The 16,508-nt window shown below is 43.0% G+C and overlaps 2 protein-coding genes across 3 annotated transcripts in view; one reads left to right on the top strand and one right to left on the bottom strand.

Moving 5' to 3' along the window:
- Positions 1 to 650: 650 nt before the first annotated feature.
- LOC111962738 (proton myo-inositol cotransporter) lies at positions 651 to 12,983 on the bottom strand. 2 transcript variants are annotated; one of them, XM_023986043.2, is made up of 11 exons: positions 12,893 to 12,983; positions 10,937 to 11,448; positions 10,480 to 10,639; positions 7,098 to 7,303; positions 4,575 to 4,683; positions 4,076 to 4,239; positions 2,926 to 3,046; positions 2,691 to 2,816; positions 2,420 to 2,538; positions 2,028 to 2,180; positions 651 to 1,811 (listed from the first exon to the last, which is right to left on the bottom strand). In XM_023986043.2, exons 2-11 carry the CDS (start codon positions 11,418 to 11,420, stop codon positions 1,582 to 1,584), a joined length of 1,872 nt encoding a protein of 623 aa, XP_023841811.1. In that variant the 5' UTR covers positions 11,421 to 11,448; positions 12,893 to 12,983; the 3' UTR covers positions 651 to 1,581. The 2 variants fall into 2 exon arrangements, with proteins under 2 accessions (XP_023841811.1, XP_023841810.1); XM_023986042.1 differs by having other exon boundaries at positions 10,937 to 11,491; positions 12,893 to 12,980.
- Positions 12,984 to 13,280: 297 nt separating this feature from the next.
- Positions 13,281 to 16,508, top strand: part of LOC111962739 (leucine-rich repeat serine/threonine-protein kinase 2-like) — a 62,758-nt gene continuing 59,530 nt past the window's right edge. Inside the window, 3 exon segments of the mRNA XM_070443225.1 lie at positions 13,281 to 13,489; positions 14,199 to 14,281; positions 14,612 to 14,721. Coding sequence (XP_070299326.1) covers positions 13,351 to 13,489; positions 14,199 to 14,281; positions 14,612 to 14,721 — 332 coding nt within the window. The 5' untranslated portion in view covers positions 13,281 to 13,350.

Below are 16,508 nucleotides of genomic sequence, written 5' to 3'. Positions count from 1 at the left end.
CTAGTTAAAAAAATGATCTCCCTTTAAATTAAAGTGCATTAACTACAGAATATTTCACTTTCTCAAAAACATGGTCCTCTTGAGTCAGTAGCGTACTTATAAAATTGTCAACAGTAGCATACTTATAAAATTGTCAACAGTAACTATTCAATTTGACTGGGAAACACTTGCCATGCCAACCTACAAAAAATGCATGAGGCTTTCATTTGTATAAGTACAGTAGGTATGAAACCACCAAGACATAATAATCCACCAAGACAAGCAGATATAATAATCAGCCAAGCAGACATAATCCACCAAGACAAGCAGACATAATAATCCACCGAGACATAATAATCCACCAAGACAAGCAGATATAAATAATCCCAGCCAAGCAGACATAACCACCAAAGACAAGCAGACATAAGACAAGCAGACATAATAATCCACCAAGACAAGCAGACATAATAATCCACCAAAACAAGCAGACATAATAATCCACCAAGACAAGCAGACATTATAATCCACCAAGACAAGCAGACATAATAATCCACCAAAACAAGCAGACATAATAATCCACCAAAACAAGCACGTGGAACACCACAGGACTGCATTTAATCATGTGCGCTTTTGATTGATTTGAATGCAAGGCAAAAAAAGAAGCCCAAAACTTCTGAAAGGAAAGGTTAATTTCATTAGGTTTATCAATGTGCAATCTGTAGCAAAGGATTAATAAATATTGTAATGTCATCAAAATATTCAAACAAATTAAGGCTAGTGTGCCAATAAAAAATTTAAAAACATTGGTCCTGGCTGAGAAGCCACACAGCTCCAGATAGCACCACCTTACTACTACTGGAGCTAAAGAAATGACAAAATCCAAGGACAGAAACAAATGCAATATTACTACACATTTGTGGGACTTTATAAGCATTGGAAATGAATACACTACTATACTATTATAATAGTAATATTATATTCCAGTGGTGTTTACTGCTTTGATATACATATATATATATATATATATATATATATATATTACTACGCTTTAACTCCATAGTGCACTTGGCTGAACTCTCTATGGGGCTAGAAAATTACAAAACATCAATTTTAGTTACCAATACACGAAATTAAGTATTTCAACTCCACCATAGACATCCACAGCTACAGTAAATCAAATGCTATGTTGTTAGGATAGTTGAAGTCTCGTCCACCAGCCAGTTATGAGAGTTGAAGTCTCGTCCACCAGCCAGTTAGGAGAGTTGAAGTCTCGTCCACCAGCCAGTTAGGAGAGTTGAAGTCTCGTCCACCAGCCAGTTATGAGAGTTGAAGTCTCGTCCACCAGCCAGTTANATGAGAGTTGAAGTCTCGTCCACCAGCCAGTTATGAGAGTTGAAGTCTCGTCCACCAGCCAGTTATGAGAGTTGAAGTCTCGTCCACCAGCCAGTCAGGAAAGTTGAAGTCTCGTCCACCAGCCAGTTAGGAGAGCTGCTATATGCTAAAGGCCCAGTCATCAAGTGAGTTTAACGCCACTGCCTGTAAGTCCACCAACCAAAGGACATGAAGGTGTGAGAGAGAGAGAGGTTCCTTGACGTGCCACGTCTACTCCATGTCCGAGGCATCATTGTCTGAGAGGATGTCGCTCCCTTTTACCCTGTTGTACAGGATGTTTCTGGATCTGTCCCCATCCCCGTCAGACGCACTGCAGGAGCAGAGGTTTCCGGAGAACAGGGCCTCCATCTCCTCCAGCCTGCGGCCCTGGGTCTCTGGCAGACAGCCCAGCACAAACAGCAGCCCCAGCACAGTAAGGCCTGAGTAGAGGAAGAACGCACCTGGAGGGAGATGGAGACACCAGTTAGCTTGAAGGAGAAGAGAAGAGGTTGAAACATTTTGTGTAGTGAACTATGCATGTCCAACCCCTAATCCAGTTCAGTCAGGCAGTCATTCAAATCATCAGTCAGTTTATCATTCAGGCAGACAGTAGGTTCTTAGTTATAGCTTTTTAACACCCATCACAATTAGACAGTATCTATGTAGATGAGCAGCACCATAGTAGGTGAGGTACTCAGCGACGTGGAGGAAGGTGAGTGACACCAGGACGTTACAGATCCAGTTGACTCCGGCTGAACAGGCGTTCCCAGTGCTCCTGGCCCACAGAGGGTAAATCTCACTGTTCACTGTCCACGGCATGGGCCCCATACCTACAGCACAGACACACAGACAGGCACGGATAGAGATGAGGACACAGACAGAAAAGAGTTATAGACCATGAGATATATATTTAAAAAACTGTAAGCAATATATACTGTACTATGAAGAACACTTCAAACTGGTATGAAACACTCCAGGTGGGAAAATATACAACTTTTTGACCTTTGTTTGTCTTTGTGTGTGTGTGTCAGGGAGGGAGGGAGGGAGGGAGAAAGGGTGTTGTTCTCACCTGGAGCAAAGAAAGCCAGGTAGAGGATGAGCCCAAGCAGCACTATCCAGGAGTAGGAAGTGGGGCAGTAGTTATAGGCCCAGAGAGACCCATCACTGACCTGGCTCAGATTGGAACACCTGTACAGAGACAAAACACATGTGGCTAAACAGAACTCAGATACAGCAGAAATAAAGCCATCTCCGGCTTCAGAGACAGACAGACTGACAGACAGGCAAGAAGTAACAGAGTCCCCCACACACACACACAAACACACACACAAATCCCTAACCTGCCCCAGGCGGCTTCATCGGTCGATGTTTGGTTGACAGGTATGCAGGAAGAGTCGTATACAGTGGAACCGTTCTCACGGTAACAGAACCCACAGCCAGGATCCAACATGCAGGGCTCACAGGACCTGGGGACAGTTAACAGTGTGACACCCTTCACTCTATTGTGGTGGGGACAGGAAAAAAAATCTCAATCCTTATACAGTATTAGGTAATACAAGTCATACCCAGTCTCACCCATATAGTGTGCAGGAGGTGGAGTTGAGAGAGGTGTCAGTGGGGTGGAGAGTGACTGCAGGGGAGTGCTGGGCTGATAACAGGAACCCTATAGCCAAGACCGTCAGACTCAAAGCAGTACCTAGAAGACAGAGAAATGAAGAAGTCTTCTGACTTAATGCAAAGCACATTTCTTCATTTTAGGTAAAAAAATAGGCGGTATACCGTACGCCGGGGTATTCGGACATTTCCACGGGATGGTTTTTCAATACCGTTAATACAGTTGAAACTATTTCTTTTAAGTTTTTTTTAATACATTTGAATATTTGTAGCTACTTTTTAAGTAAATACCAGCAGTCAACTTGTGCAATACGTTAGGCGATAAAGCAAATTGCGTTCTTCATTTCACCTGTCATTATGAAGCTTACCGGTAGTCCCCACTCACATTTACAAGCACACAACGATTCAATTTTATTTGTCACGTTTCGTAAACAACAGGTGTGGACTAACAGTGAAATGCTTACTTACAGGCCCTTCCCAACAATGCAGAGATAAAGAAATAATAGAAAAGTAAAACACGTAATAAAAATAATAATAGATACACAATGAGTAATGATAACTCGATGTGCAGGGTATGAGGTAATTGACGTAGATATGTACATATAACTAGGAATTTTTGTAAGTCAGTCACTGCAGCATGTGCCAGGTGATCTAGTTACAGTATGGATTTCACAACTAAATGTTTGCCAGCTAGATATCTTATAACTGTTAAGTTAACTGTTTAAAATATGCTAAATGCTCTGCAGTTGTGCATTTGGTTTGCTAACTTAATAGCTAGTTATCTAGCTAGCTAAGTGGTTAGCTTCTTGCAAAATCAAGGTATGACAATCTGAATATTTACATTTGTATTTATTTAACCTATATTTAACTCGGCAAGTCAGATAAGAACAAATTCTTATTTACAATGACGGCCTACGCCGGCCAAACCCTAACGACGCTGGGCCAATTGTGCACCCCCTTAGGAACTCCCATTTACAGCCTGTTGTGATACAGCCTAGAATTGAACCAGGGTCTTAGATCACTGCGCCACTCAGGAGCCCAAGCTTATTAAGAACCATATCTAACTGCCTCTTGGGATAAAATGTGAATATCCACACACACATACACACACCTATTAAGCTTCCCAGCGTAAGCTTCCTGCGTCCGACTCTTTCCACAAGCCACACCCCCACCAGGGTGAACAGGAAGTTGGTGGCGGCGGTGGCGGAAGCCAACCAGATGGCCTGCTTGTCGTCCCTCACCCCCGCCATCTGTAGGATGGTGGCGCTGTAGTACCTGATAGGGACAACAGAAGGAGAAGGCATGAACACGGAGGATAAGCAGACCATAGGAGGCTGCTGAGGGGAGGACGGCTCATAATAATGGTCGGAACGGAGCAAATGGAATGGCATCAAACACCTGGAAACCACGTGTTTGATGTATTTGATACCATTCTACTTCAGCCATTACCACGAGCCCATCCTCCCCAATTAAGGTGTCACCAACCTCCTGTGAAGCATACAGTAGGGAAGAGACTGACTGGCAGGTAGACAGGACGATGAGACCACTTTAGACTAATGAGATGCGGCCATAGATAAACACAATGATTTCTGATGAAGGAAAACACCTACATGACAGTGTTGATCCCAGAGAGCTGTTGGAACATCTGCAGGCCGCAGCCTACGGTCAGGGCTCTGCGTGTGGGAGGGCGAGTCAGCATACGCCACAATACTAGGCCACCTGGTGGACAGAGGGAAATTTGGTAACACTTTTATGAACATTTAAAAAAAGTTGCATGCATTATACATTTTAGCACCAAATGTTTTAGTTTCCAACAGAATGCATTATATGATTAATTAACCTGCTAAATTGGAGAAAGGCCCAATTGGTGAGACCTATTTGAGAAATCTGTGTGTTCTATGGCTGCATTTACACAGGCAGCTAAATTCTGATCTTTATCCACTAATTGGTCTTTTGACCTGATGTGATTGATCAAAAGACCAATTAGTGGAAAAAAGACCAGAATTGGGCTGCCTGTGTAAATGCAGCCTAAGTTATGTGCATAAAACTGATGTGAAATGCTTCAAGAATCAAATTAACTGAAACAACAAAGGCTACGTTTACACAGACAGCCAAATTCCGATATTTTTTCCACTAATCAAATTAGATCTTTTCACATCAGATATTTCTCAGAGCTGATCTGAAATACCAATCAGTGAAACAAAGATCAGAATCGGGCTGCCTGTGTAAAGGCAGCCAAAGAAAAACAAAGAGTTGCCTCTGAACCTAGAACACAGATTGAGAGGCTTAGGCTCTCACTCTTTTGACCAATCAGATCAGCACTGAAAAAGATCTGATGTGATTGGTCAAAAGAATAAATTGTGGAAAAAAGATTTACAACTGGGCTGCCTGTGTAAATGCAACCTTAGGAACAAATCAACATTTACTGGGGGGAGGGTCTGGTCCAACTCAAGGTGTCATTATGAAAACTGCACCCCCCTCCCCAAAGTTCAAACATTTTTCACATGACCCTCCCCTTGTACTGTAAAATAAAGTGAACACCCTCACTCCTCAAACTTCTCTTCCTTATATATATATATACACACACATACAGTACCAGTTTGGACACATTACAAGATTTTTCTTTATTTTTACTATTTTCTACCTTGTAGAATAATAGTGAAGACATCAAAACTATTAAATAACACGTATGGAGTCATGTAGTAACCAAAGAAGTGTTAAATAAATCAAAATATATTTTATATTTGAGACTCTTTAAAGTAGCCACCCTTTGCCTTGATGACAGCTTTGCACTCTTGGTATTCTCTCAACCAGCTTCATGAGGTAGTCACCTGGAAACCATTTCAATGAACAGGTTTGCCTTGCTAAAAGTTAATTTGTGGAATTTATTTTCTTCTTAATGCGTTTGAGCCAATCAGTTGTGTTGTGACATGGTAGGGGTGGTATACAGAAAATAGCCCTATTTGGTAAAAGACCAAGTCCATATTATGGCAAGAACAGCTCAAATAAGTAAAGAAAAATGACAGTCCATCATTACTTTAAAACACGAAGGTCAGTCAATCTGGAGGTCAGTCAATTTCAAGTACTTTGAAAGTTTCTTCAAGTGCAGTCGCAAAAACCATCAAGCGCTATGATGAAACTTGATCTCATGAGGACCGCCACAGGAAAGCACAGGAAAGGAAGACCGAGAGGTACCTCTGCTGCATAGGATAAGTTCATTAGAGTTACCAGACTCAAAAAATTGCAATTAACTGCACATCAGATTGCAGCCCAAATAAATGCTTCAGAGTTCAAGTAACAGACACATCTCAACATCAACTGTTCAAAGGAGACTGCATGAATCAGGCCTTCATGGTCGAATTGCTGCAAAGAAACCATTACTAAAGAACACCAATAAGAAGAAGAGACTTACTTGGGCCAAGAAACACGAGCAATTTAGAATTCAAGGCACACTTAACCAGCATGGCTACCACAGCATTCTGAAGCGATGTGCCAACCCATCTGGTTCTCTCTTAGTGGGACTATCATTTGTTTTTCAACAGGAAAATGACCTAAAACACACCTCCGGTCTATGTAATGGCTATTTGACCAAGAAGGAGAGTGATGGAGTGCTGCATCAGATGACCTGGCCTCCACAATCACCCGACCTCAACCCAATTGAGATGGTTTGGGATGAGTTGGACTGAAGAGTGAAGGAAAAGCAGCTAACAAGAGCTCAGCATATGTGGGAACTCCTTCAAGACATTTGGAAAAGCATTCCAGATAAAGCTGGTTGAGAGAATGCAAAGAGTGTGCAAAGCTGTCATCAAGGCAAAGGTCGACTACATGGAAGAATCTCAAAAATAAAATATATTTTGATTTGATTAACACTTTTGTGGTTACTACATGATTTAATATGTGTTATTTCATAGTTTGGATGTCTTCACTATTATTCTACAATATAGGAAATTGTAAAAATAAAGAAAAACCCTTGAATGAGTAGGTGTGTCCAAACATTTGACTGGTACTGTGTGTCTAGGGGTGGTCATGGTCGCTGTTTCAGATCATCTGGATGTGCCACGGCTAGTGTGTGTGTCTGTGTCTGAAATTCATGCGTAAACGTATGTGTGTGTGTGTGCACTTCTATGTGTCACCTCCTGCATCCTTCTCCTCATCCTCGATGTTGGTCCTCATGCTGTCATACTCCTTTTCAATGTTCTGACCCCCACGGATCCTGCTGAGCACCTGCCTGGCCTGCTGGGTAAGGCCCTTCTGAAGGAGCCAACGGGGACTCTCCGGCAGAAAAAGGAAACCAGAGAACTGGAGCACCGCAGGGACAATGGACAGACCCAACATGTACCTACAGACAGACAAGCAGAGAGACAGATAGGGAGTGAGAGAGACACACACACGGGGGGGTGATTATCAAATTCAGTTCCACAGAGCTGTTTTAAATTTCTGATGGTTTACTTTTGGAAATTAACATTTTAATTTCACACAAGAACAGGCTCCAATCATAGCCTAGCACCTAAACTTACACCAGTATTTTATCCCAGACTGATTCACATTCAAAAATAGTTTAGTTGACAAGGACAGTCAAAGACATAACAGGAATTCTGGATGAGGTCAAGTTGTTTCTCACACATTTAAAATCCACACCAATTTTCTTCTTCTCTCTACCCACTGCCTCTTCTCTCTACCCACTGCCTCTTCTCTCTACCCACTGCCTCTTCTCTCTACCCACTGCCTCTTCTCTCTACCCACTGCCTCTTCTCTCTACCCACTGCCTCTTCTCTCTACCCACTGCCTCTTCTCTCTACCCACTGCCAAATTCTTCCTCCAGTTTCTAATTATGGCACATTTGAGAAATGGACAAATGAAAACCCAGCCAAAATACACACCAAGATGTTCAACCAAAACCATGATGGAACAGCCTAAACTTGTATATAGCCAAGTTTTTGTTAGTCATTATGTATCTATTATTACTTATGTATCTATTAGTACTTTCTCTCTGCATTGTTGAGAAGGGCCTGTAAGTAAGCATTTCACTGTTAACCTGTTGTTTATGAAGAATATGACGAATAACATTTATTTGAGGCTCCTGTCTCTCATCGTTGTGTGCTTGTAAACAAACAACATGTGACTGGGGACTACCAATAAGCTTCATAATGAAAAATAATGTGACAGGTGAAATGAAGAACGCGATCTGCTTTATCTCCTAACGTATTGCACAAGTTGACTGCAGGTATGTTTAACCTGCTGGTTTTGTTTGAACATCTTGGTGTGTATTTTGGCTGGACTTTTACATTTCTCAACAATGTATATTTTCATCATTACACTCAAAATATTAAGAGCTGATGTATCCATTACAGAGTCTCCAGTAAAGGTCAGAAAACACAATGGAAGTTGCATCATGTTTATACACAAATCTGGTGATATCAGACAGCATCCCTAGCCACGTCCTCAGAGCATGCGCAGACCAGCTGGTTGGAGTCTTTACGGACATATTCAACCTCTTCCTATCCCAGTCTTCTGTCCCCACTTGCTTCAATATGTACACCATTGTTCCTGTACCCAAAATAGCAAAGGTAACTGAACTAAATGACTAAATGACTGAACTAAATGACTTCTGTCATCATGAAGTGCTTTGAGAGGCTAGTTAAGGATCATATCACCTCTACCTTACCTGACACCCTAGCCTAGACCCTCTTCAATTTTCTTAACGCCCCACTAGATACACAGACAATGCCATCGCACTGCACAATGCCCTATCCCATCTGGACATACCAGATGGGATAGGAATACTTATGTAAGAATGCTGTTCATTGACTATAGCTTAGCCTTCAACACCTTAGTACTGTCCAAGCTCATCATTAAGCTCGGGGCGCTGGGTCTGAACCCCGCCCTGTGCAACTGGGTCCTGGACTTTCTGACGGGCCGCCCCCAGGTGGTGAAGGTAGGAAACAACATCTCCGCTTTGCTGATCCTCAACATAGGGGCCCCACAAGGGTGCGTACTCAGCCCCCTTCTGTACTCCCTGCTCACCCATGACTGCGTGGCCACGCACGCCTGCAACTCAATCATCAAGTTTGCAGATGACACAATAGTAGTAAGCCTTATTACCAACAATGATGAGACAGCCTACAGGGAGGCCCTGGTGGAGTGGTGCCAGGAAAATAACCTCTCCCTCAACGTCAACAAAACAAAGGAGCTGATCGTGGACTTCAGGAAAGAGCAGAGGGAGCACGCCCCTATCCACATCGACGGGACCGCAGTGGAGAAGGTGAAAAGCTTCAAGTTCCTCGGCGTACACATCACTGACAATCTGAAATGGTCCACCCACACAGACAGTGTGGTGAAGAAGGCGCAACAGCACCTCTTCAACCTCAGACTGAAGAAATTCCGCTTGGCCCCTAAGACCCTCACAAACTTTTACAGATGCACAATTGAGAGCATCCTGTCGGGCTGTATCACCGCCTGGTATGGCAACTGCACCACCCGCAACCGCAGGGCTCTCCAGAGGGTGGTGCGGTCTGCCCAATGCATCACTGGGGCACATAGCCTGACCTCCAGGACACCTACAGCACCCGATGTCACAGGAAGAACAAAAAGATCTTCAAGGACATCAACCACCCAAGCCATGGTCTGTTCACACCACTATCATCCAGATGGCGAGGTCAGGACAGGTGCATAAAAGCTGGGAGCGAGAGACTGAAAAACAGCTTCTATCTCAAGCCCATCAGACTGTTAAATAGCCATCAGTAGCCAGCTATCACCCATTTACTCAACCCTGCACCTTAGGGCTGCTCCCCTATATACGTAGACATGGAATCACTGGCCACTTTAATAATGTTTTACATACTCATTTAATATGTATATACTGTATTCTATCCTACTGTATTTTAGTTTATGCCACACCAACATTGCTCATCCTAATATTTATATATTTCTTAATTCCATTCTTTTACATTTAGATTTGTGTGTGTTGATGTTAATTGTTAGATATTACTGCACTGTTGGAGCTAGGAACACAAGCATTTCGCAACACCCGCAATAACATTTGCAAAATATGTGCATGTGACCAATAAAATGTGAATTTTGATATTAGAACCATCTTCCGTTCTTCCACACATGCAAGGAGAAGTGTCGAAACGGAAGCTGAAGTCCCTGGAGTGACTGGGGTGTTAAAATACTCATCGCTCCTTGGGCTGAAAGCGGAGTAGTTGCCGTGCCTAAGAAATTACATTATGGCCTGTTTCTATTCCATTCACTGTAGATAGATAGTAGTGGATTGTTATGTCCATATTGTGGTTGCTATATAATATGGATGCAAAACAAAAGATTATGCAGTGTTTTTTTCTTCAGGCATGTAGCAGAGATACCTCAAAGCAGCTTCCAAAGCTAACTAAACCAAAAATATAACTGAACCGAGAACTGTAGGCTATTGTAACTGAAGCGTCCCGTTCTAGGATTACCAGCTACTGAGTAGCCATGGCAATATAGAATAGAATAGGGCCTATCACTGATAAGACTTACCTCCAGCCGTTGTGGTGCAGGTAAGTAAAGGCCCCGTCCACAACACTGGCAATAAACTGTCCGGCTGTGATGAAGAGGGTGTAAATGGTGACCAGCTGACCCCTCAGGTGTGGTGGGGAGACCTCCGCAAGGTAAACAGGAACCGTCATGGAGGCAATCCCTAAAAGGGGGGGGGGGGTCTTTATATGTGTTTTTAGTCTGTGTTTATGGCAAGGAAATTATTCACAATTCATTTCACTTTTTGGATGAGTTTACTTAAAGTGTATCTGCACTACCTGCCCTTAGTAAACTTTACAAAGACAAAGGTGTTTGTAAAGACTTCCAAACAAATCCTATATGCCTGGCTTGGGAAAATAACCACATACATGTAAAACTGGTCAGTCAGTCATGGCTCTCAATTTGGTTATTGTTAGGCTACTTGTCCAGTAAATGTTTGAACTAAATAAACAAACCTTACCTATTCCCAAGCCAACTGTAATCCTTCCGACAAGAAGAACCTCCTTGTTTGGAGCAGCACCTAACACAACTCCTCCAGCAGTAAAAATGAAGCTGGCCATTAGTATGCAGATCCTGCGCCCGTAGAGCCCATTCAGAGTCCCGCCAGCCAGGGCAGAGAGCGCCGCTGCACCCACAGTACTGGAGACCAACAACTCCTGCCATAGAGTGGTCAAATGCATTTCTTTTTTCAGGAGAAGCATAGCCCCAGAGACCACCCCGGTGTCATAGCCAAAAAGGAAGCCACCCAGGGCAGAAAAAAACGCCAAGACGTACACGAATATCGGTGTGACATTCTGGTCGGTGGCCAGCTCCGGTTCGCCGGCGGCAGAGGTGACGGTAACGCCAGGGTTATTGGTGCTCGATTCAGACGGCGCTCTGATGAGACTCCGCCGCTCTCTGTCGTCTGTCACTTTCTTCCTCATGACGCCCATAGGGTTGCTCATACCACGCAGATTGTATTCATTGTCGTTTCTGTCGAGGGTCATAAAGAGAAACAGCTTCACAAACGTTCAACCTGGGCAGAGAAAAATAGATACCTGAGCAGTCTGGCTATACAGGTAACGCCGTTTCGATTACCATTCACTCAGGTCATTTACGCGTGAAATGGAGGGGAGGGGATAGCCTACAGCAGTCCATTTTGGTTGGTCACTGAGTGAAGGATATGTATGACGCTAGAATAAAATCAGCTCTGATTACGCACATGAAAAGTCAAACATGTTTATAATAGCGTTATAATATTCCAATCCATATTCCCCATTTCTAACCCGGAATGTATTGCTATGTAGGCCTAACAACTTGAGCATTTTCCCCAACCACAAAATCTTATATAGGGAAATAAGAAATAGGTCTGTAGGCTACTGTTTTCTTATTTCCCCAAAACATGAAATATAGAATAGCGGACCCTTACGGGTAAGGGAGGTGAACGGATGGGAGACTGAGTGCAGGATGTATATTATACTAAATGGATGACGAATATACAAAATAAAACTATATGTACAAATCCCAAAATGGAAATTAACTCACAAACAAGTATTAGCTGAATCAACTTTTCAAGATAGGCCTAGTTAAACAGCTAAACATATGCCTACGCGGCACAGCCAGTAGCATGATGTCCAATAGACCCACAGAACTTAAAGCAGACTGCTTTTTATATACATGGCAATCCATCTACCCCAATGACGTCTCATTGATCAATAATAGTGCGCAGGGATATCTATGTGTGTGCACCTCTGGACAGGGAAGCCCTTTGACAAAGCGCGAGAACAGAATCTTTGTTAGAGCAAATTCTCACAAAGTCAAAATGGGCTAAATCGTAAAAATTCATGACAACAAAACATTCGATTTTTGGTCTTTTACGAATATACATTGTAGAAATAGGCGGTGTTTATGACTTTATGGCTGTGGTGACTAGTTACGAGATCGAGGAACTAGTTACGACCCTTGTGTCTGGTCGTGTGCCGTAAAGTGATTCGTTGAATGGCGCATTACGCATTGACTCATAGAACAATTGGAACGCCCAGACAGTGATTTCCACCAGTTACCACAGTCACAAAGTCAAAATTGTCTGTAACGTAAAAATCCTGGAATTGATATTGTTGTTGCATTTTGCTCTTAATTTAATGTTAGGCATAACGTTAGTAGTGTGGTTAGGTTTAACATCACATTGTAAGACGATAAACTGTAGAAATAGCCGACTTTGTGGCTGTGGTAACTAGTGACGACCGCACAGACTGGCCTAGCTCCGCTTCCAGTCCTATCCTAGTCGCTTATCTATCAGTGAATATGCAAAGAACTGTAAATGCTCAGTTGAAAGTTTGAAACTCATCACAGGCCTTCTGGAGTTTTTCCCAGAAGGAAGTAGGCTACAGCTGCGCTTTCAGAATAACACAACGACCAGTTTATAAGAAAATATTACCTTTACGGACGATAATCTTTGAAGCAAGTTTTCTGGACTGTGGCCAAACAGCTGACTCTGCTGCTGTCTGCTCAAGGCTATGCTACCAAACGGGTAGTTTTACTGAAGTCACATGATTCATCTGACGATTGGCGAGGGAAGGAGTCACGCCTGGCTCTAGCCTACATGGGGGACGTCATTGAATTCCTAAGTCAAAACAACCTCCACAGCCTACATTAAAAAAGAGGATCTTGTCGAATGGAATTTGAGAAATACTAGTACGACAACTTCTAAGTTTGGGTCAGCTGCCGTATTATGCTATGCGTTCAGTTACATTGTTAGTGTGTCTTCAATGGCTGCAAGTGACGTATCAGTGCAAAGTTGTTGCTTTTCATGCAGTCCACTGTCACTTTTGGAGGATTGTAACTATAGATACATGCATTTAAAGTCTTCATTTATCGAACAACATATCCAATACCATGGTTAACAAGGAGGAACTGGAAGAAAGATTGAAAAAACTATTAGTGAGACTGAAAAACCTACAGGAGGGGAAGCAGTTGAGTACCCTGGTTCAGATCATCCAAGACCTTCTTTTCCTGGCGCACACTGATGACTGTGGTAATAAACCATACATTATAGTTATTTACTTGAATATTTCATACTATTTTCCATCATGTATACCAATTTATAATTTCCTACTGATTGTGCATTTGTGTTTAATCTCTCTATCCAGTGTACTTACTGTAGGACAGATGTTTATATGTACAAAGTGTCAATTTCAGACTTCTGTTATTCTCATCAAAACCAGGCAATTGTTGAAGTTGCACCCAGTTAAAAATATAAATGAGCTCATTATTGAACTGAAAGAACATGTCATTACCTCTTCTGCTCTCTCCTCGCTCTCCCCTCTCCCTCTCCTCTGTTTCTCCTCTCTGTCTTTCCTGTCCCTCTCCTCTGTCTCTCCTGTCCCTCTCTTCTGTCTCTCCTGTCCCTTTCCTCCTGTCCTCTGTCTCTCCTACACTTTCTCTCCTCTCCCCTGTCTCTCTTATCTCTCCCCTGTCTCTCTTATCTCTCCCCCGTCTCTCTTATCTCTCCCCCGTCTCTCTTATCTCTCCCCGTCTCTCTTATCTCTCCCCTGTCTCTCTTATCTCTCCCCTGTCTCTCCCCTATCTCTCTTATCTCTCCTCTCCCGTGTCTCTCCTCTCCTCTGTCTCCCCTCTCACGTCTCTCCTCTCCTCTGTCTCTCCTCCCCTGTCTCTCCTTTCTCTCTCCTCTCCCCTGTCAATCCCCTCTCCTCTGTCTCTCCTCTAATCTTTCTTGTCAGCAGCAGAATTATTTGAGGATAAAGATGTCCATGGGCCTCTTATGTTGGTGTTGTCGACTTACAGCAACAGCAGAGGGGTGCAACAGGTAACCCATTATCACAACTCACTGATCATCAGCCAGCTGAGCGCTATTGTCTTTACACACATAATACAGTTGTACTGTAGTACTAATCAAACAGAAGGCCTGGATAGGAGTGTGACTAAACACCTGCTTGGGTCACATGACCTCATCTGTCAGGGTCACACTTTACATTCAAGCTCTAGTGTGTGATATTCTAACGACTTGTTGTTACGCTGTACTTAAACTGTACTTGACTAGACTTACAGGAATATGTACACTGTCTTGTAAAGTGTTACCAGTCATTTTATTTATACAGTATACAGTTTATTTATAAAATATCTATTTTCCCTGCAGGTGGGATGGTCGTTGCTGTGTCGGCTGATGGAGATATGTCCTTCCACCTTGGACTCACTGGTCAGGCCCCTGGGAGCAGGGATAGACTGGGAGGTACTTGGAGTGCATCAGTAAGTAGTGGAAGACCCCCTTACAGTGCTTTCGGAAAGTATTCAGACCCATTGACTTTTTACAAATTTTGTTACGTTCCAGCCTTATTCTAAAATGTATTAAATAAAACATTTTCCCCATCCATCTACACACAATACCCCATAATGACAAAGAAAAAATGTTTTTTTAGAAATTTTAGCAAATGTATTAAAAATAAAAAACAGAAATACCTTATTTACATAAGTATTCAGACCCTTTGCTATGAGATTCAAAATTGAGCTCAGGTGCATCCTGTTTCCATTGATCATCCTTGAGATGTGTCTACAACTTGATTGGAGTCCACCTGTGGTAAATTCAATGACATAATTTAGAAAGGCACACACCTGTCTATATAAGGTCCCACAGTTGACAGTGAATGTCAGAGCAAAGACCAAGCCTTGAGGTCGAAGGAAGTCTGTACAGCTCCGAGACAGGATTGTGTTGAGGCAAAGATCTGGGGAAGGGTACCAAAAAATGTCTCCATCATTCTTAAATGGAAGAAGTTTAGAACCACCAAGACTCTTCCTAGTGCTGGCCGCCCGGCCAAACTGAGCAATCGGGGGAGAAGGGCGTTGGTTAGGGAGGTGACCAAGAACCCAATGGTCACTCTGACAGAGCTCCAGAGTTCCTCTGTGGAGATGGGAGAACCTTCCAGAAGGACAACCATCTCTGCAGCATTCCACCAATCAGGCCTTTATGGCAGAGTGGCCAGACGGAAGCCACTACTCAGTAAAAGGCACATGACAGCCCGCTTGAAGTTTGCCAAAAGGCACCTAAAGACTCTCAGACCATGAGAAACAAGATTTTCTGGTTTGATGAAACCAAGATTGAACTGGCCTGAATGCCAAGCGTCACGTCTGGAGGAAACCTGGCACCATCCCTACTGTGAAGCATAGTGGTGGCAGCATTATGCTGTGGTGATGTTTTTCAGCGGCAGGGACTGGGAGACTAGTCAGAATCAAGGGAAAGAACGGAGCAAAGTTCATAGAGATCCTTCATAGAGATCCCTTACCACAGGTGGACTCCAAACCTGCTCCAGAGCGCTCAGGACCTCAGACAGGGGCGAATGTTCACCTTCCAACAGGACAATGACCCTAAGCACACAGCCAAGACAACGCAGGAGTGGCTTCGGGACAAGTCTCTGAAGGTCCTTGAGTGGCCCAGCTAGAGTCCGGACTTGAACCTGATTGAACATCTCCGGAGAGAACTGAAAATAGCTGTACAGCAACGCTCACCCATTCCAACCTGATAGAGCTTGAGTGGATCTGCAGAGAAGAATGGGAGAAGCTCCTCAAATACAGGTGTGCCAAGTTTGTAGCTTCCTACCCAAGAAGACTCAAGGCTGTAATCGCTGCCAAGGATGCTTCAACAAGGTATATAGTAAAGGGTCTGAATACCTATGTAAATGTGATATTTCCATTTTTTGTCTTTAATACATTTGCAAAAATAAAAAAATAAAAAAAACAAATGTGCATTGTCATTATGGGGTATTGTGTGTAGATTGATGAGAGGGAAAAAATTATTTAATCAATTTTAGAATAAAGCTGTAACGTAACAAAATGTGGAAAAAGTCAAGGGGTCTGAATACTTTCCGAATGCACTGTATGTCCTTGCAGTATGTGTTCATCCAGCTAACTCAGGATATTGAGGGTATTTGTGGGTGGGAGGAGTTGTCCTTGTTTTGTTGTTACGTTCTGTCTGTACAGGAACCACAAGGAAGGAAGTCCAAAGCCACACAGGGAATTGAAAGGGCACAAATGCAAAATAA

Source organism: Salvelinus sp. IW2-2015, linkage group LG4q.1:29 (genome assembly GCF_002910315.2).
Source record: "Salvelinus sp. IW2-2015 linkage group LG4q.1:29, ASM291031v2, whole genome shotgun sequence".
Taxonomy (NCBI): Eukaryota; Metazoa; Chordata; class Actinopteri; order Salmoniformes; family Salmonidae; genus Salvelinus; species Salvelinus sp. IW2-2015.
The sequence above is the reverse complement of the archived record's forward strand: the minus strand, read 5'-3'. Positions and strand labels throughout refer to the sequence as shown.

Excerpts from the sequence above, each read along its gene's own strand:
- LOC111962738 (XM_023986042.1), bottom strand. The coding sequence starts at position 11,462 with ATGACCCTCGACAGAAACGACAATGAATACAATCTGCGTGGTATGAGC. Across the intron at positions 2,817-2,925 it reads ACCTCCTGCACACTATATGG|GTCCTGTGAGCCCTGCATGT; the intron begins GTGAGACTGGGT and ends AACTGTCCCCAG. Across the intron at positions 2,181-2,419 it reads CCTGGCTTTCTTTGCTCCAG|GTATGGGGCCCATGCCGTGG; the intron begins GTGAGAACAACA and ends TCTGTGCTGTAG.